The sequence below is a fragment of the Myxocyprinus asiaticus genome, chromosome 29 (genome assembly GCF_019703515.2).
Source record: "Myxocyprinus asiaticus isolate MX2 ecotype Aquarium Trade chromosome 29, UBuf_Myxa_2, whole genome shotgun sequence".
Lineage (NCBI taxonomy): Eukaryota > Metazoa > Chordata > Actinopteri > Cypriniformes > Catostomidae > Myxocyprinus > Myxocyprinus asiaticus.
Window position 1 is genome coordinate 19,205,322 of NC_059372.1, and position 21,053 is coordinate 19,226,374.

Below are 21,053 nucleotides of genomic sequence, written 5' to 3' on the forward strand. Positions count from 1 at the left end.
AAAAAAAAAAAAAGAAAACACAGTTTTGGTCATTTTTTTTATTTTTTTACATGAAAATGTAAGCAAATGTCTCCAGCTCACATAGGTTTTGGAGGGGCTCTTGGGGCACCACCCTGAAACAAAAATGTAACTTTCATTAGTCTTATGTAATTAGTAAATTTAATTTGCATGTACATGACAGCTGTCAAGCACTAATTCATCATCAAGCTTTTATCTGAAGTGTGATGTATATAATGCACTTACAGTGGGCCTGAAGCGTGGAGGAGGAGTACGGTCCTTCCTGGCCTCACGTGAACGGTTCCTCACCACTTTGCTGTGGATGGCACAGCTGACACAATAGTGCAGCTTCACATACAGCTTGGGCAAAACATAGGCTGCAGGAGGACAAAGTATTTTACAGAGTATTTTGTTTTATTAAAATAACCACCACTCTAAAAAGTATTTTATTTCACAAAGCAAGTGTGTTCACTCACAGTCAAATACACTGGCCTCAGAGATGTCCCTGACAGCTGCCGCCTCCACAATATTTCTGATGACAAACTTCTTGATGGCTTTGTCCTTGGGCACACAGCGGGCACAGTTTGTGCAGCGAATAGGCTGGACATGCCCACGTCCCTTCTTGGCACGACCGTTATTCCTCCTTTTTTTAGTCTGGCAAATAAATAAACAATTAAATTTATCACCAGTTAAGGGAAACAAATAATAATAATAATTTCTGCTCATATACTGTAAAAACATTATTTTTGCCTAGGCCAATAGGACAAAATGCCAAGATGTGAATATAAAGCAATACATAGGACGTATTAAAAATTACATATAACATGCAGAGCAACAGGCACAACAGTAATACATACTGTTGATGAGCTTTCTAGACATCTATTGGGAATGGCCCCATACAATTTGTACAGACATCAAGAACTACATCTACAACCATTAATAACGTACCTACTATTATAACGCACATTAAACGAAATTTACCGGGTTAAAGATGTCGTAGGTTAAGTTAGCTAAAGATGCAAGTAAACGTTCCTGCGTCAGTGTTACCTGCGATACTCTAAACAGTCTCGCTTTAATTAATATAATGAAAAACATATTTATGTTTGACTGTATATGGGGTGAAATTACTCGGAAACATAAAAACGGTGAGAAAATGCAGCGCCTAAGCGTCGAAAAAAGTATAGTAAAAGAAGGGCCTGTGTTTGAACGTTTAGCAAACTCACCATTTTAATTTATAGAGGCATGGGAGAGGACCGGAAGAGTGTTTACGTCATTCATATACTGCACAGCGGTTGACGGAAGTTAACAAGTAAGAGAATAAAAGCCCCCTGTGTTTTGAGAGAAAGAAAAACTGTAGTAAAAATAAATTGAGTGTATAAAGTTATACAGCATATCATACAAAGAATAGCACAAGTGCAGTGTTAACGGAGCTGTAAACCATTTTTTTTATTTTTATGGAAATGTATGCAGAAAATGTTCCTTCTTCCTGAAACATATCACTGAAATAAGTGTCTGTCCTGAGAAATCTCACCGGTCTCTGTGACAGCACGAGACTGTGTAAAGAGCAAACTTTACACAGGCCGTGGACACATTCTTTGATCAGACACATTGGCACTGAGCTGGGTTGTTTGTGATGGCTTTTTTTCCACCACCAGATTTAAAGGGATAGTTCACATAAAAATGAAACTTCTCTCATCGTTTGCTTACACTCATGCCATCCCAGATGTGTATAACTTTCTTTCTGCTGCTGAACACAAACAAAGATTTTTAGAAGAATATCTCAGCTCTGTAGGTCCATACAATGCAAGTGAAAAGGAGACAAATTCAGCATAAAAGTAACCCATACCACTCCAATGGTTTAATCAATGTCTTCTGAAGTGATCCAGTTGGTTTTGTGTGAGAACAGTCCAAAATATAGCTCCTTCACTGTATATCTTGCCATTGCAGTCACTATGGCCCCATTTCCACCTGGTATTAAGATGCGTTTCGTGTGATCTGGTCACACGTGGTCAGGTGAGACGCATCGCTGTTGACACCTGGTCAGTTAAATGTGTCTCCTGTGACCACTTGTGTTCGGATTTGGAGGGAGGGTCTCTGTCTGACAAAGTACATCAATCACTATGTCAGTGTGCATGATATTAAAGCACAACAAGGAAAAAAAAATCTGTGCGCTGTTTCTCCCAGATGAGGTTGAAATTTAATCTAAGCACAAACGCAACATGTCAAGCAGAATTATCTGTTATTAAAGGAGTTTGGTGTTTGTGCTTGTCATCTGTGTTGATATCAGACACAGTAAAGGCAATCCGTGAAGCTCTCATGATTGTGTATGTATCCACTTTTTAAAATGTATAGATCGGACGGTTATTTCCTTTTAAAGCCGCTCGTAAACGGCAAAGTTTAAACTATAGTTTTAGTGCAGCGGTTGATTGACAGGTGAGGGGTTATTCTTCACTGCTGCCAAGACGCATACAAGACAGATTAGCGTTTACACCTCAAATGCGATGTGGACCCATACGTTTTTGACCACATTTGTATGTGGTTTCTGTGATCTGATCACAAAATGTTTTAGACCCCGTTTAGACCTGTATTTAAGGCTGATCACATGTGATCACCCAAAACGCATCTTAAGACCAGGTGGAAACGGGGCCTATAGGCACAATCATAATTTCAAGCTTGATTATTCTTCCTTGTGTTTAATTTATGCACAGTATCATTTCTTAATGTCCTCTGCAGTGTGTGTTTCAGGAAACTTTAAAGGTCCCAGTACAACAGTGGACAGCTTGGTTACATTATTGATGTAATGGCAAGTTACAGCAAGATATGCATCCATGTTCATAGATGTCCACATATCTGATGTCAAATTAACACAGTTGGCCTGCTTCACCTCTGCCACCACCTTCTCTTTTGTTGTGTTGTACCTTGCAGCAACTATGTCCTTCAGTTCATTCCTTGAAAGCACATACAGTATGTTGGGTCAAATGCCCTGAATGCCTCATCCTCCACAACTGAAAATGGCTGAGTGAATCCTTGATGATCATGCCTCAATGTCCTTTTGCCTTCCTGATTAAAATAAATCAAATCATTTCTTAGATTATATGGTGTGATGTTATAAGGGCCCAAGCACTGAAAGTGTGGATACCCAATTGTTTTTCTAAGGATTATTAGGGCTCAAGCACTGAAAGTGCAGAGGCCCTATTGTTCTTTTAAGTACAGCTACAGTCACCAGACTTTGTACACATATAGATCTCATCAAGCCGGACAACTTTCATGCTGACAGTCATAAGCTCTGCCCAACAGGAAGTCAGCCATTTTTGATTGTTTGAAAAATGCATGCTCTGGAATTTGAAACACTTCTCCTAGGGATTTCATGTTACAGGTACCAAATGTGGGCGACATCATGCCAAGACACTGATGATGCTAAATTGTGAACAGATTTTTGATATATCAAACGGTTACTACGGTTACTACGGATCTCATCAAGCCGGACAACTTTCAAAATTACAGTCATTAGCTCAACCCAACAGGAAGTCTGCTATTTTGGATTAAATGTGCTTTTTTTTTTCTTTCTTTTTTTTACAATTGCAGGCCCTGAACTTTTGAATACTCCTCCTAGGGGACTCATGGGACTGGCACCAAACTTAGGAAATATTATGCCAAGACAATGAAGATGCTAAATTGCAAACAGATTTTTGATATATTAATGCCGTGCCTAGACATTAAATTAAGGGCAAAAATGTGAAACAGGAAGTTCCTTATAACTTCTGTGTGCATTATATGATTTTGATGAAAATTCAGCTGTATGTTTTGTAATGGGGCAGATCACATTTATGCAGCTATTGTGAGTCATGGTCATAGTGCCACCAACTGGCAGCTGGAAGTAAGGCAATTTTAACAGACCTTTGAAATCAAGCCCTCTTGTATTTACGTGAATTGCTTCAAAATTCTTTAGAATAATGTCAAGACACTGCTGATGTAAAATTGTAAAGGGATATTTGATATCTTAAATACTGTTGCCATGACAGTTTATTGTGTAAGGGGAAGCATTTTTTAAAGTGAAATAAAAAAAGCTATAGAAGTTTAAGTTTATTGTAATGAAAATATACGGCACAAACTTTTTATTTTTTATTTAAATAAAAACTAATAAAAATAGCAACTGAAATGTAAAAATACTATAAAATCAAAGCCCTTACTGTTCCAAATTATAGGTCAATTGGCAGTGTGCTGAGACGCGGTACCAGAAATGTCCAGTAGAGGAGAGCCAAGCTCCATTGGTGAATGATTCCCAAAAGATCACATCTGCACAATTATCTGAGTAAGCCAGGCAGGAATTGGAATAAAAACTCAATATGAATTTGAGAACAATAATACAAAATGATCATTCATTTGAAAGATTTTTCTAAGGACAGGACAAGTCTTTTTTCATAAAATGCAATAAAGGTGGGAGAGTAAGATATAAAGTTTGGGATCTAAATAAAACTAATGTTAGAAACACCTTGTAACAGGGTTCAGTGGAAAGGAGGAGGCGGGAACCGGACAAAGCATCAAAGTAATGTTTTTAATAAACTTAAACACAAAGACACACAAACATAAACGCATACAGGGCAGCTGCCTGTAGCTCTCTCTCTCTCTCTCAAACTGCCGCATCTCCTTGCACTTATCCCTCTCCTCAGCTGATTAGCCCGACTGGGGGGGATTGATTGCTTAGTCACGGCCGGCCCCACCCTCCTCCTTGTCACACACCTCTCAAACCACATGTGAAGTGACAACGTTTTATTGCACAAAATTATATGTTTATAAGATTAGAAATATTATAATAACTTGTTACAATTCAAGTGCTGTTAGCTGTCTGAGCCAGCAACTATTTTCATTTTCAACAAACATATTATATTTTTTCTGCCATAAATTATACAAGATAATTCCTCAGGATCGCTCGAACTGATCATGTGGTTGATGCCACTTTCTGAACTGAGACAGGCCAGCCCATGTAAACATGGAAACCTCACACTATTGCCTAAATAAGCTAGTTAATAAGAATAACAAGTAATTCCCTATGCCTGGTTGCATAAAACACCTTAAGGTTTTCCCTTAATATAACACTTAAAGTGTGATTTTCCCTTACCTCCCAAAATAACATGAGGGTGTTGTATATAATCCCTTATACACTTCTCTTAGCTAAGGGAAACCGTTAAGGGATTTACTACAGTGAGCAAGGTTTTAAGGTTTTACCGTAATAAAATTCTACTGTTACCATGGATACAACATGTCCCTACCTACTTTCAGAAGATGTGTCCCAACCAATATTTGGGCAATTTTACCACACAGAAAATACTTTAACTTTATACTATGTTTTATTTTCATTTAAATGACTATTAAACATTCTCAGTATCATTATAAATATGTAAATTATTGTCTGACCTCTTCTGAGGCGGCAAATAAATGCACATGGGGAGCGTTGTCACGTGACAAGCGGATTTCCATTTGTATGATGTACAATCCTGGAAATTAATTGAGTCAAATACTTTTTTGAGTTCAAATCTTTCCCGTGTAAGAAAAAAAACTTCCTGAGTTTTGCATGCGGAAAAATTAATGAAGGATTCTGCTTTTACAGCCGGTAAGAGCCCTCTTGAGAAAGACACCTTTGAATTTTAATATCTGTGTCAGGTATACAGATATTTGTATAACTGTGCAGAGAACTGATTGCAACTGATTGAAATTAAGAATAGTAGTAGTGGTCAGTAAGACTAAGATATATAGCCTATATACATATTTGCGATATATAGCAAATGAACTTGCATCATGAGTTTAATGCATCCATTTATGCAATTTATAAAGATGCAGAGAGCAGAAAATACTAGGCACATTTCTGTGTGTGTGTGTTCCTATTAGATCGCCCTCCAGCTTGTTGGTGATTTCTCATATTATGTGACAGTCAAATATGTACTCCTGCAATAGTTTTCTGTCGCAAAATAAATCGCCTTGACCTACTGTACTCTTCAGTTGGTTATATAAACTAAGCCAACTTGTTTTTTGAAACCCTTTAACTTCCCAACCTTAAGGTTTACATAGAAAATGGCACTTAAGGGGCTGTATGCAAAGGAAAACCGAAAGGGATTATGATGTTTTACTTATAAATCCCTTAAATAACACTTTATGGTTATTTTCTGCAACTCCTTTAAATTTAAGGGAAACTTTAGGGCGTTCTTAAGGGAAAATTACACTCAAGGTGCTTTATGCAACCAGGCCTAAGTACAAAGTTCATATGTGACGTTGTTTCTGCGACAGTGCCAGAGCTCCGACGCTTGGTGTATACGTCAACGTCTGAGCTCACTCACTCATTTCGTTCACTCACTGCTGAGATATACTGCACTCACTGGCATTCACTATATAAGAAAAAGTGAATTAGTGAATGATTTCGGACACATCGATTTTGATAGCATAAAAATGTATAAGGATCGATATTTTATTGAAATTAGACATTTTTGATTACACGATAACATAAAAATAGAGGAGGATCAGTAGGGTTTTTTCCCCAGTTACTCCCTTGTTTTCAATGTTTTGGATAAAATGGTCCAATGAGTCCATTTTTATCAGTGGACCCTCATGTTAGGCTCATTTGAGATGCCAAACGCCCTTCCTTGAAAGTAGACGAGAGCAGGCTGCTGCAGTCTGGGGAGGAGTGAAATAAGAGCTGTCATGTCAGACAATTCTCACTTCTCGTAGTGGATCAGCTGCTATGAGATCAAAGGCAGATATTACAGAGGTATATAATGATGATTTGTGAGTTTTCACTGCAAAACAACCCCAAAAAATGCAGCAAATTGCATCGCAAAATTTGAGAAAAGCCACAGCAAATTCAGTCATTTTGTAATCCCAGGTAGACAAATTATGTGGCCATTTCCTAACAGCACAGTAATTTGATGACCAAACATTCATCGTGACCAGGGTTGGGAGGGTTACTTTTGAAATATATTCCACTACAGATTACAGAATACATGCTGTAAAATGTAATTTGTAACGTATTACGTTAGATTACTCAAGGTCAGTAACATATTCTGAATACTTTGGATTACTTCTTCAGCACTGGTAGATTTTTTCACTTGTTTTGACTATAAAAACTCTGCCAGTACAGTAAGACAAAATACACAAGTTAAAAATACATTCTCTGAAAAATCTAAATATCTTGTGCAGTGTTGTTTCTAAAACAAGATTAATCAAATTGATCTTGTTTTAAGGATTTTTTGATATTTTTACAGGAAAACAATAAAAAAATTATTATCAAGAATATGATTTTTGCCCTAATATCAAAAGTCTTATTAATATAAAAGAAATTATGATCCAACGTGAATTTTCTTGATAAAAAAATATGATCGTGCCTGGTAACGTGCATGTAAAATGGCTAGAAGTAGCATTTTAGCTTAGCGTAAAGCTGACAATTTACACAAGGTTTATTTCTATTTCTTCTGCTCCAAACTTACTTCAAACTTACTTCTCTGTCTGCTCGTATGAATGTAACACATCATAAGAAAGTGTTTCACCGCTGTTCAAGTGCACTTTGGATCACATCATTTATATGTATAAATGTTTTCCATCTGAAAGGACTAAATATTAAATGAAACAAATGACAATAAAATGCAAAGTAATCTGTTCAGTAATCAAAATAATTTTTGAATGTAACTGTATTCTAAATACCAATGATTTAAATTGTAACTGTAGCAGAATACAGTTACTTATATTTTGTATTTTAAATACGTAATCCCGTAACATATATTCCGTTACTCCCCAACCCTGGTCGTGGCATTGTAACTGATTATGTTGTAACAACCGGAAAAGTGAAATTCCTGGATTCATAGCCACAACGTAACTTTGGAACTGTGCCATTCCGTCATGACGACGTTGCGCCAGTATCGAGGAATAATAGTTGTTTGTTGGTTACCAGTTGGTAATTTTTGCTTTTAATGATTATTCTATGGGTGGACATCCAGTAGTCTAACCTAATTTATGTCCTTAATTTCCCATAATAATTTAAAGGATATTTAAGCAGTTGTGCGTATGAATGAATGCAGACTAAAAGTTAATATACTTCATTTGTTTTGAAAGAGAACAGAGAAAAAATGCAACAATAAAAGAATCTGAGACCTATTGCCACATAATTGCAACGAAATTACAAGCTAAATGACTTCTGTGCTCATATTAAACTCTACTTAGACCAACTTAACACCTAATGCATTGAATTACATTTGTTATTTTAATTTAAAGCAATTTTAAGGATATATAAAAATGGTAAATGACTTAAATACAATATAATCTTCAGATCTACATAATTTTTCAATAAATAATAATATTAAATTATAGCAAAAATGTAAAATTAAACAGTTAGCAATAAGATGAAAAATGCATATATATATATATATATATATATATATATATATATATATATATATATATATATATATATATATATATATGTGTGTGTGTGTGTGTGTGTGTGTGTGTGTGTGTGTGTGTGTGTGTGTGTGGCAGACCTCTGCCTTTCCTATAAAGGAGGAAACGGGAGCTGGGTGAACAATCCAAACTTTAATGCCACACTTTTCAGTGTACACCAAAACATAAACGTGCTTTTCAGCACAATAAACAAACACATTCAACAACACTCAACAGCCTTGCTTTTCAGCAGTCACTGTGACTCAGACACACACACAGCTCCGTGCGTCCCTCTCTCCCCATCTGCTGCTGTCTTCTCTCCTTAAATACTCCCGCTGCTCCTCCCTGGAATGTGAGACCGGTGTGGCACACAGGTGGAACTCGTTTACCACTTATCTCTCTGGCCTCACTCTGCCCCTATGCCGCTCGGCCACGCCCTGCTTGCCACATACACCCATCACCATCCCTTTCAGTCGCTGGCTGATGTACTGCTCCAGCACCACCGGATCGGGATTCTCCTTGGCGTCACGATCTTCAGCCAATGGCAAGGACTCCATGACAGCGCCTTCCTCCTCCAGATCCTGGGTTTCGGCATTAAATGTGGCAGACCTGTGCCTTTCCTATGAAGGAGGAAGTGAGAGCTGGGAGAACAATCCACGTAAGACTTTAATGCCACACTTTTCAGTGTACATCAATACATAAATGTGCTTTTCAGCATAATAAACCTTTTCTTTGAAAAAGGCAAAAATCTGGGTTCCAGTGAGGCACTTACAATGAAGTGAATGGGGCCAATCCGTAAACATTAAAATAATCACTATTTCAAAAGTATAGCAACAAGACGTAAACAATATGCATGTTAAAATCGCTTACTAAACTTTTCTGTGTAAAGTTACCCAATTTTACAACTTTGCTGCCATGACGATGTAATGTCAACAAACCCTTAAACCCTATGATTGTAAAAATTATTATTTAAAATAACTTTACAGCTCAAATAAGTTTTAACAGAGGAACTAATGTAAGTACTTTTAACATTATAAGCTTCACATTTGGCCCCATTTACTTCCATTGTAAGTGCCTCACCGTAACTTCTTTGCTTTTTTTTAAAAAGGAGGGACGAATTGAAATAATTTTTTGTGGTAATCATCATTATGCATGTTCTCATAGTGTTGTAGTTGAAGCATTCATTCAGGTTTTGTCATATTCAGATTCATAACAGTTGTCAGCTGAGGGCGCTATTTTGATACTGATGTGTTTGACAGCCGTGAGAAGGTGATGGTCTCAACTATCTTAGAAGGGCGGTGTTTTGGAAAGAGGGGGCGTGTCTAATTTAACAGGCTTAGTTTTCTGGAAGTTCCAGAATGGCTAAAATTGCTAACAGCACCTTCAATGAAATAATTATATAATTTGAAAGCTAAACTGAAAAGTGTTTGCTTGACAGACCTAATACAAGATGGTAGTGAGCTTCAGGGTTTTGTAGTGTATTTGCAGAACAGTATTTTAAAGAACATAGACCAGGGGTAGCCTACTCAATAGGTGGACTCCGGTCCGGATCTGGACCGAAGGACAATTCAATTCAGACTGAGATCTAAATCTTTGTGCTAGTACACCTGGCTAAGTGATTGTGTAAGTATATGTGTATACGCTCTGGGAGCCTGAATAAAGCACGCTCAGCACTAGAGCGAAATATGTCTCTCTAGAGCGGGAATGAAACACGTCCAGTGCTACTTGATTATTCCCTAGCGCTGAACGCACTTTTATTCCTGCTCTCCGCATGTTGCCTCTCTATAGAGGTGCCACAAAGCCTAATTTACTGTTCCTAGTTGCAGGCGCTGTTATTTTAACAAAGGTAGCAGAGACAACGCTACAGATACTGGCATCTTTCGCTTAAACACACTGCAGAAAACAAAAATGAGGCAAAGAGAAACTATCTTCATCTGTCTGATATGTGATTCAGACCGTTCAGCAAAGCCAGGTTTATGTCAGGACAAGTTAACGTTCCACCTTTTGAGTTTAATCAGTATGTTACGAGTCTTTCATAATAAACAAACAGATTTTTGTTCTAATTTTGTGAAAATTAATCAGAGATGTCATCATGGCAAGGGTGTCAAGGAAAGCCTATTTATACTTCAGTTAAGCAAACAGTATTTTAATGCTTCACTGTTGTTATGTAAATTGTTTGTTTGTTTGTTTGTTTGTAGATTCTCACTTTAAGGAAAATATAAAAATGGCCCATTCAGACTTTTAAATTTTTTCTCAGGGGACACCCCTGAACCCCCATACAGTGTTTTTTATCTGTCAAAAGGCCTCCTGTGTCCCATACATATATATTCTGAATGTAAAATATTTAAACACAAAAACTGGACTGCTGTCATTCAGCTTCAAAACGAACTGTTGATCTTTTAATATTCATATCCAAGTGCCCTTGGCTGATGAAGTCTTGATGAAATATTTTAATGTTTTGGTAGAAGATCTCTCAGACCCCACTATTTTGGCTGTCTCTGGGCCCCCAGTGTCCTCATCCCTGCCCAGTTTTGAAGAGACTATTTTGAATGTTTAGGATTTTCTTTTCTTTTTTTCTTTTTTTACAAAGTACTATTGCTGCCAATGTGGCAAGTTATAAATACGTGTAAGCTATGTATTATTATCCAGACCTTTGCTGGGAAGGAAATGTAGAGACCGGACCTCTTGGAACTTTAATTGAGTACCCCTGACATAAACTCTCACACAACAAGGCTTTTGAAACTGTTCTACAGCCCTCTGAACAAGTTGCAGGGTATCAATTTTTTTCTTGATGAGTCCAACAGAGGTTAAGTGAGATTTTGAGAGCTTTTTGACTCAGTAAGATTTCCACTAGATGTCAGCAAAGACTTTGCTATAGCAACCATCTGTTTTACCAACAGTGCTTTTTGTATTAGCTAATGCACATGAACCAATGCAACTCTGTGCACTACTGAAAGAGGATGCTACTGAAGTTGGATTTCTTCATGAATACTTTTGCTGTCTGAAAACAACTGCCTTTCAAGAAATATCAAACAACACCTCAAATTGTATCAGTGTTGTAATTTATATGAGGTAGATGACTGAAATTATGGGAAATGATTGACGGTTGGCCCGTGACATTCTAAAATGTCCTCTGGTTTGCTTCTGGAAGTGATTACAGAGTTGAGATGTGGAGTGGAGCGTTGTTGAAGGGTGGGGGCAATTTGAGTGTAGCAAAAGAGGGAGGTGTTCCCTGCGCTTGCATGCATGTGCTTGTGGAAGTGGGGATGTGTGGCTTCTGCGGTGGACTGTCCGCTATGTCACTGAACTTAGGGAGCTATTGCCAAGAGACATGTCTTCTTTATAATGTGGCTGTTTGTAATGGATAGGAAAAGAGGAGGGGCCCACAGAAGAAAAGATGCATGCAATCATATTCACACTTTCAAATATAGATTCATGGGCTCTATTTTCGTGCGTGCGCAAAGCACAGCGCAACGCACTTCGACTGTGAGCAACGTCTTATCCAATTTTCGTGAGAGCCCTAATTCTAAGTGCAATTTTCGTGCCAGCTCAAATGGGCATGGGTGGGAGTGTTTGCGCTACTGTAGATGTAGGCGTGCAAACCATGGCCATGCCCATTGACTCTGCGCTTATGACTTAAGGCATTGCGTTGCGTGTAACGCTTGCGCTCTTAAAATAGGGCCCCATAGCTGTTCCAGTCACCCTTTTCCCTTCGCCCCTTAAATAGTGTGGCATGAAGCATTTCAAGGGATAGTTCATCCAAAAATGAGAATTATTTTGTCATTTACTCACCCTCATATCATTCTAGACCCCATAACTCTCTTTCTTCCATGGAACGCCAAAGAAGTTTTGCAGAATGTCTTGGCTGCTTTCTTCCATACAAGTGGAGGGGGACCAGTGGCTGTCAATCTCCAAGAAAAGACTTGAATGAATGTTGCAATTTTATATAGCGCTTTTTCAAACACTACACTCAAAGCACTTCACACAGTGAACAGGGGACTCTCCTCAACCTCCAACAGTGTGCAGTATCCACCTGGATGATGTGACAGAAGCCATAGTGCACCAGTATGCTCACCACACACCAGCTAATGGTGGTGAGGAGAGAGTAGAGTTATAGAGCCAGTTTACAGATGGGGATTATTAGGAGGCCATGATTGAGAAGGGCCAATGGGGGGAATTTGGCCAGGTTACACCCCTACTCTTTTACAAGAAGTGCCCTAGTGGTGGTTTAAGTGTGGTTTAATGACCATAGAGAGTCAGGACCTCAGTTTAACATCTCATCCAAAGGACAGCGCCTTTTTGCAGTATAGTGTCCCCATCACTATACTGGGGCATTAGGACCCACACAGACTGCAGTGTGAGCACCCCCTGCTGGCCTCTCTAATACCTCTTCCAGCAGCAACCTTAGTTTTCCCTAGGAGGTCTCCCATCCAGGGCCTGTCTCTTTCATGAGACAGACTCAACCCTGCTTAGCTTCAGTGGGCAACCGGTCTTGAGCTACAGGGTGATATGGCTGCTGGTTAAACTTACTTAAAGGAACTTAAAGGAATAGTTCATCCAAAAATGAGAATTCTGTCATCATTTACTTACCCTCATGTTGTTCCAAACCAATATAAGTCTCTTTCTTCCATGAAATGCCAAAGTCGAAGTTTAGCAGGATATCTAAGCTGCTCTCTTCCATACAATGGAAGTGGATGGGAACCAGTGGCTGTCAAGCCCAAAAATATATTAAAAAAAAAAAAAAATGTAAAGCACCATAGAAGCATCATAAAAGTATAGTCCACATGACCCAGAATACAGTATTAGTTGGGAAATGGTCACCATATACTTTCCTTATATTGAAAAGAAAAAGAAAGTCCTACTTCATCTGAAAACATGAGGATGAGTAAATGATGACATTTTCATTCCTATTCCTTTTAAGAGATTGATTTCTGTGCAAAACCTTAGTCATCCTTTTGGGAAAGATTGCCACGGCATTGTGACTGTGAAATTAGCGTTTTATAAATGTAATTTAAGAATGGAAATCATCAGTCAGTGTGTGCACAGAAGTTGAATAATGTTTTAAACTTTCATGAGACAGAGCGAGTCTGAGAAGCAGAGGGAAAGAGAGAGAGAGAGAGTGATACAGGAATGTGTCAGTGTTCCTGTAACCATGCCCCTAAACTGCAGCATATAAACATTCCTCTGTTCATATGTCAGTGTTGAATACTTGCCCACTGTTGCTGTAAATTATAGCCAATAATTAAAACCAAAAAACCCTATGCTTTTTCCTTTGTCTTTAACAATATTTTTATTTTCCAGTGGATTGCATTTAGACAATGTGCCATTGATATCAATGTACCCCCCCCCCCCCAACTCAAGGCATTGCAGATAAACTATCATATAATTTTGCAACCGCATAGGCGTATATTTTGTGATGGTTATGCTGGAGCACTGTTGGATAAGTGAATGGTGACTTTAAGACAGTAACAACACACGATTTGCAGACATAAAAACTTGCCACCATCATTTGACAAGAGGACATAATTTGAATTTGATTTTAAGGTTGTCATGACACCTAATGCATGTACAGAGCAGTTTTAGATGAGAACTTTATCTCTTCCATGATGCTGTTGTAGAAAATGATTTAGCCTGGCTGAAGAACAGGCCTACTGAGAACAGCCTGTCCCCTCAATAGAGTAAATCAAGAGGTCATGGTCTGTTAGTGTGGGGGGTCGATATCGCTACCTAAATTGCTATCTAAATCATGACTGCCGTCAGGCCCCAATTGCCCACACACAGATATATACACTTGCACAGGAATACAGATATTATTTCACACAGACTTGCTCTGCAGACATGTACATCACCCCAACAGACTCCACTGTAAAGTGCACTGTGCACATTACTCTCTTTAGGACACTCAGTATACACCCACTGAACACTTTATTAGGAACACTATGGTTCAAGTTATGTGCATGTTAAGTGCAGTTTTGGAAACGCATGTAAAAAATAACGAACGTTCGTAAAATTGCTCATAGAAGACGCTCTTAACCACAAGATTGATCATTATTGGGAAAGGGAAACTGGGCCCTGGCCATTTTCCGTTGACCTCTCTCATCAGCAAGCCATTTCCGTCCACAGAACTGCCGCTCATGTTTTTTGTTTTTGGCACCATTCTGAGTAAACTCTAGAGATTGTTGTGTATGAAAATCCCAGGAGATCTGGCACCAACAATCATGCCACAGTCGAAGTCACTGAGATCACATTTTACCCCATTCTGATGGTTGATGTGAACATTAACTGAAGCTCCTGATCCTTATCGGTATGATTTTATTCATTGCTCTGCTGCCACACAATTGGCTGATTAGATAACTGTATGAATAAGCAGGTGTACAGGTGTTCCTAATAAAGTGCTCAGTGAGTGTGAACCACAGCCATCGGTGCAATGGTTTTTACAATCAAGCCTTATTCCACAGACTCATCCTCAGGAAAGAGGTGGGTTTAAGAGTGGCAGGGTGCCTATTTCTGTGGATAAAGACTACTCATACACTAAATAATCAAATCTAAACATGTTGGGTAGATTACTTAAGAAATGTAATCCAGTACCAATTACAAATTACACAGCTAAAATTGTAATCAGTAATGAACTCTTTTATATTACACTTTTGGTAATCTGATCTTAATCTGATTACTTTTTTTTTCTTTCCTGATACTTTTGTACAAGGGCTTGCTTGAAACCCTGACCCACCAAAAATATAAAAACTGTTACAAAGGCAAAAGTGCATTCATGTTTATTTTCAAAGCATGGTGCAAATACAAATACAGCTCGGCATTTATTTGTGCATTCATTTAGAAACTTATTTTAAAACATAAACCAAATACCTTGTGTGTATTTGTAGGTTGTATCAAAGTCTTTCTAGCAAGTCAGTCCGCTGTCCGCCATCTTGAAGCTATTTCCAGTCATGACTATCTTCTATCTACAGCTCCTATCTACTTGAATGGGGAAATACAGAAATCTCCAAAATGGTTGGTCAAGATTATGTTAAAAGTACATATTTCAAATCGGCAGTAAAATCTGACAACACTGGTATCATAAATTGTGCTTCTTTACCTCTGAAGTTTCCCATCTTATATAGCTAGTGCGCATGTGCGTTCTTCATTTGATTGACAGGCGATGTCTGTATCTAAAAGGTGATAAGACGGAACTTACTTTTTACCTCTGTTGACCATTGGGCATAATTTCTCCCATTCATTTTAATAGAAGTGGCCCATCTCTAAATAGCCTCTGGTTGTATGGCAAGCTTTCAATATCAATTTCGGTACATGCACAAATGGCAAGATGATACACTGAATAAATAGTCAAATATTTTTTATACAAATATAGAGAACGTACCTCCAAGTACCTCTTTTTCAATTTCAAGCTGGTTTCTCTTCTTCCATTGGTTGGACAAACAGATAGTCCTGCCTAAAATGTATGCCACTGGTTGAGCCAATGTTGCTATGTCGGGCTTGTCAGGATGCTAAAAAAACAGAAGAATGTTTTGATAGTGCCACAGAGCCACAGTTTTACAATTTTGAGGGGAATCAACTATTAATGTCTTATTTTTGTTGCCTCTGCATATTAAGCTGGGATAGAATTTTAACATCGAATAAATGACACACTTCACCTTCTAACACAGTAGTTCACATATGAATCAAATCATTTAGTACTTCTCATTAACATAATGATTTACAACTACCTGCAAGTAGAGTGATCATACATCCATCTTGCATTTCTAAGTTTCAATTGTAAACAATAATGACAACTACTGTCATGCTTAACATGGCTCCTTCTTTGGGAGCAGTTGTGTGGCTGAGTATGAGATAATGATGGAGATGTTACAAGACTCGAGCTTTTGTGATTCAGGATGGCAGTTTCTTTGGAGCCGCCATCTGCTGAGAGGGTCAGGCAGCATGTAGGGTTCAAATCTCCTGGATTCTGCCTGCTTCCCAGCTGTCATGCCCAGGCACTCCGTAATCCACACACAACTACACTTACACACCTCGCAATTATCACACACACATTTACAAACATGCATAATCCCAGTCATGCTGCACTGCTGGAATCACTCTCATCCATGGGCTGACACTTAAGAATGTTGGCATTCTTGCCTTGATGGACTACTGTTTTTTCCTTCGTCTATGGGTTTGTGCAGAATCCACACATTCTGTTAAATCCAAGCACCCACACTGCATCAGGCCCTGCATGTGACCACTGCACCACTGTGCACTATTCAGAATGGTGACCCAAACTGTGCTCACATTCCATGTACTTTCTTTGGTCCATTCTGGCCCAGCAGCCTCTGTTCCTCAACCCTGCCATTGGTCCATAAAGACCTGCAGCAATATACCTGTTTACTGTACTGTTCCTCTGAGTTCAAAGCGACTGGCCTTTGCTCACAACATCAGCAATAGCAGCAAGTTCTCCTATGGAAAGTACTCATCCTACAATAACATTGCTCTGCCAAACTTTTACTCAGTCCAACCCAGTGAGGTTTTGTTTGGACCCTTATCAAGTAATGCAATTTTTTGCCATTATTTTATTATCTTTAAACCACTGTTGGTTCTCAGAGCTCTTTAGAGACCCTCAAGGGCACTTATTGAATTAAAACTTTTATTGCTCACTTTTGGAAAAGGAGGAGAGTTCTCCAATTTAGAAAAATGGCAATTCATAAATTCTCTCAACCACTAAATTGAGATGTACAGCATTGGTTAGTTTTCAACTTGTGGTTTAGCATTTGTCTCCCTTGTAGTGTATAGGGCTTGTTTACCCAAAATATCTTTATTTACGCAACCTCATGTTGTTCCAAACCTGTGTGACTTTCTTTCTTCTGTGGAACACAAAAGCAGAAGTTAGACAAAATGTTTGCCTCAGTCACAAAATACCTTTTATGGAAAATAAAAGATGCAATGAAAGAAAAAGGTGACTGAGGCTCACATTTTTTATTTGACATATCATTTTGTGATCCACTGAAGAAAAAAGTTTGGAATATTTTTGCATGAATGATCATATTCATGGGAATATTCCGGGTTCAATACAAGTTAAGCTCAATTGACAGCATTTGTAGCATAATATTGACTACCACAAAAAATCATTTCGACTTGCCCCTTATTTATTAAAAAAAGCTAAAATCAAGGTTACAATAAGGCACTTACAGTTGAAAAGAATGGGGCCAGTTCATAAATACTGCATTTACACTGTTTCAAGACATGAACATTCTATATGTTAGCATGATTTTAGTGTGATAAAATCTCTATTTTACATGATTTTAGTGTGATAAAATTGTTTCATTGTTTACGAGTGATGTGTTGTCATGGTAACAAAGTTGTAATATTGGATATAACTTTACCCTTGTAAGGTTAGTAAGCAACTTTAGCACACTAAAATCATGTTAACACATATAAAGTGCACGTCTTATGGCTATAATTCTGAAACAGTGTGTATTTTAATGGACTGGCCTCATTCACTTCCACTGTAAGTATCTAACTGTAGCCGCAATTTTTGCTTTTTTTAAATTCTGATAATGAGGGACGAGTCAAAATTATTTTTTGTGCCAATCAACGTAATGCCAATGCTTTCAACTGAGCTTAACTTGTATTGAACCCAGAACATTCCCTTAATCTGTTACTCCACTCATGTGGAATTAAAATTTTTATGACTCATTTCCCTCTCTCATTCTCCACACTTCTCAGTTTGCATATGTCTCTCGTGATCCTTATTGGAGCTGAAAACATAATGAATTTATGCTTTTAAGAGCTCTTATGTTTTGAGATCCCTTTAACCACATCTCCCTTTCCCAGCTTCCCTCCCTGCTTGCCGCCTGGCAGGCCCGTGTGTCAAAGGTGGCTGCAGCAGAACAGACTGTGGGAACAGCCGGTCAGCCTCCCTCGTCCCCTATTCCCTAACCAGAGGGGCAGCCATCAATCCAAGCCTGTACGGACCCCTCCCAGTGCAACCCACACACTTGCTCCCCAATAATCCGCGGAAGCAATTTCATCTCGACTCGGGTGGCGGCCCATTGTCGCCAACTCCTTCAATCTTTCCTAATTAACTCTCGCTTTGTCCCGCATCCGAGCTTCTGGACTCATCTCTACGACATTCCGATCTGGGCTGGTCTTGACACTCCCAGGCAACCCTTGGACCTTAATCCCATAGCACCCCTCCCTCCCAAGTAACTCTCTCCAGCCAACCCCCCCCCCCCCCCAACCTGCCGATCACCTACTTACAGAGTTAGGTAGGGGCATTAACTCCTTGGGTTTTTTGAAAGAAGGGAACGAGGGAGGGGGTGAGGAGGAGATGGCCAGAAAGCGACTCCAACCCAGACAATTAGAACAATGGGCTGGGCCTGTAGGGGGCTAACTCGCAGCGTCACGCCTGGACGGTGGGGTATTTTGTCGGTTTAATGAATTGTCTGTCAGTCCTTGGCTACATCACAGTCCGAGTAGAGAGTGGACAGCAGGGACCCAGACACTAAGTCGGTATTTATTACACTGCCTTTGTCACTAATTGAGCTAATTATCAGTGACTCTTCAGCACTCCCACAATGACAGTATCCCTCCGCCGCCTCCCTCATTCTACCAATGCCTGGGAATGCAGCCTGACTTATCCCCCTCTCTTTTTTATCCTTCTCTCCTTATCCTTCTCTTCTTCCCCCACTTTCTCCTTCCCTTTTGTTAATGCTCTGAATTCTTGTACTATCCGCCTTACAATGCACATGTATGTACCCAGAGACTCAAGATCTGTATATCACACTGGTTACACACTTTCATTCAGTTAGTTATTTCCCTTTTTAAACAGGGCCATTAGAAGGTTTTGAAGTGCAAAATGTATGTCTTTTTGTCTCATGAAACTTTCATACAAGATATAATTGTATAACCATATCATTTTACATTCAGTGGCCCCAAAAAAGTACTTTGTTAAAAAAGCCACACATTAAAAAAATGCACAAAGGTCAATGCATTAGGTAACAAAATGTCAAGCCAAGTGTTTATTTTAAAGAAAGACAGCACAAGAACTCTTTTACATTTATTCATTTAGCAGACGCTTTTATCAAAAGTGACTTACAAATGAGGAACATAGCAAGCAATTTGTCATACAAAGTTCAAAAACATCTACAGTGTTGTACTGCCAAGCTCTCAAGGTGGCTGGAGTAGTATAGGTGCTAGTGCAGAAGAAAGAGACAGAGAAGGATTTTTTTTTTTTTTTTTGTACAGTAAGTGCAAGTTAAGTTCAAAAGTAAGTGCAATTAGTGTGGATAAGTTAAGTGCTTACAGAACAGATGTGTTTTCAGCTGGTAATTTAATGTTGAGATGGTATCAGCAGATCTTGTGGATGTTAGAAGCTCATTCCACCACAGTGGAACAGAGAAAGTGAAAGATCGTGAAATAAACTCTGAGCCTCTTTGTGATGGGACCAACAGGCACCGCTCATTCATAGACCGCAGAGCATGAGTTGGAGCATAGACCTGGAGAAGTGAATTGAAGTAAGATGGTGCGGTTCCATTGGCTGTCCTGAAGGCCAGAGTCAAAGCCTTGAATTTTGATGCGGACATCTACAGGTAGCCAGAGAAGTGAAATCAAGAGTGGGGTGACATGAGCCTTTTTTGGCCCTGTAACAGGTAAAGAATGGGCAAGGAGGAGGCGGGAACCGGCTGAACAATCAACATAAACTTTTAATGCATAAATTAACTTAAACAATGAACTTAAACAAACATAAACAGACACACATGCAACGCAGCCATGTGCATCTCTCTCTATCCAACTGGTGTCTCCGGCTGCCCCTTATCTCGCTCTCTTGCTGATCAGCTGATTCAGTGCCGGCCGTGCTCCATCACGGCCCGGCCATGCCCTCCTTCTCGTTACACTCCTCCCCTGCCCGATTCAGGCTGGGGTGCCACCGGTCTGACTAACTCTCCCCCATCTCTTGGGGGAGGAGATGCTGCCCTTCCTGCCGTTCTGTCAGCCGGTGGTCCACCCCGCCTCCTGTGAACATGGGGGAGAGACGAGGGGAGGCGTGGAGAGAGGGAAAGGGCAAGCGGAGACACACAGAGTGAGAGAGAGGAGAGAGAGAAGAACTTGCTCGCCAGCTCCCGGACGCGCTGTCGCCGGTCCTCAACTGCTCCTCCGCCCTCTGGCGGACACCAGCTTGCTCCTCCCCTGGTGGATGACGGTGAGTCCTCCGGCCCCTGGCGGATGGAACCGCTCCTCCCTTTCTCAGCAGACGGCCGTGGTTCCTCTGTCTCTCGGCGGCCAGCAGTGACCCCTCCGTCCCCAGGCAGATGGCCACAGCTGCTCCCCTGACAGATGGCAGCGGCGAGGACTCCGTGACAGCACATCCCTCCTCCCTCCCAGGTTCCGGCACCACTGTAACAGGTAAAGAATGGGCAAGGAGGAGGCAGGAACCGGCTGAACAATCAACATAAACTTTTAATGCATAAATTAACTTAAACAAACATAAACAAACACACATGTATTGCGACCGCATGCTTCTCTCTCTCTCCAACTGGCGTCTCTGGCTGCCCCTTATCTCGCTCTCCCGCTGATCAGCTGATTCAGTGCCGGTTGTGCTCCATCAAGGCCTGGCCACGCCCTCCTCCTCGTTACAGGCCTGTTTC

At 39.7% G+C, this 21,053-nt stretch overlaps 1 protein-coding gene across 1 annotated transcript; it reads right to left on the reverse strand.

Annotated features, from left to right (window-relative positions):
• Positions 1-23: 23 nt before the first annotated feature.
• Positions 24-1,289, reverse strand: LOC127420610 (40S ribosomal protein S26-like). Its single transcript, XM_051663035.1, has 4 exons — positions 1,221-1,289; positions 474-651; positions 244-374; positions 24-113 (listed from the first exon to the last, which is right to left on the reverse strand). The coding sequence occupies exons 1-4, from the start codon at positions 1,221-1,223 to the stop codon at positions 78-80; spliced, it is 348 nt and encodes a 115-aa protein (XP_051518995.1). The 5' UTR covers positions 1,224-1,289; the 3' UTR covers positions 24-77.
• Positions 1,290-21,053: the final 19,764 nt, after the last annotated feature.

Bases quoted from the DNA above. Each gene is read 5' to 3' on its own strand.
- LOC127420610 (XM_051663035.1), bottom strand. The intron at 375-473 runs GTGAGTGAACAC...GTCCTCCTGCAG, and splicing joins TGAGGCCAGTGTATTTGACT to CCTATGTTTTGCCCAAGCTG. The intron at 114-243 runs GTAAGTGCATTA...TTTTTGTTTCAG, and splicing joins CTCCACGCTTCAGGCCCACT to GGTGGTGCCCCAAGAGCCCC.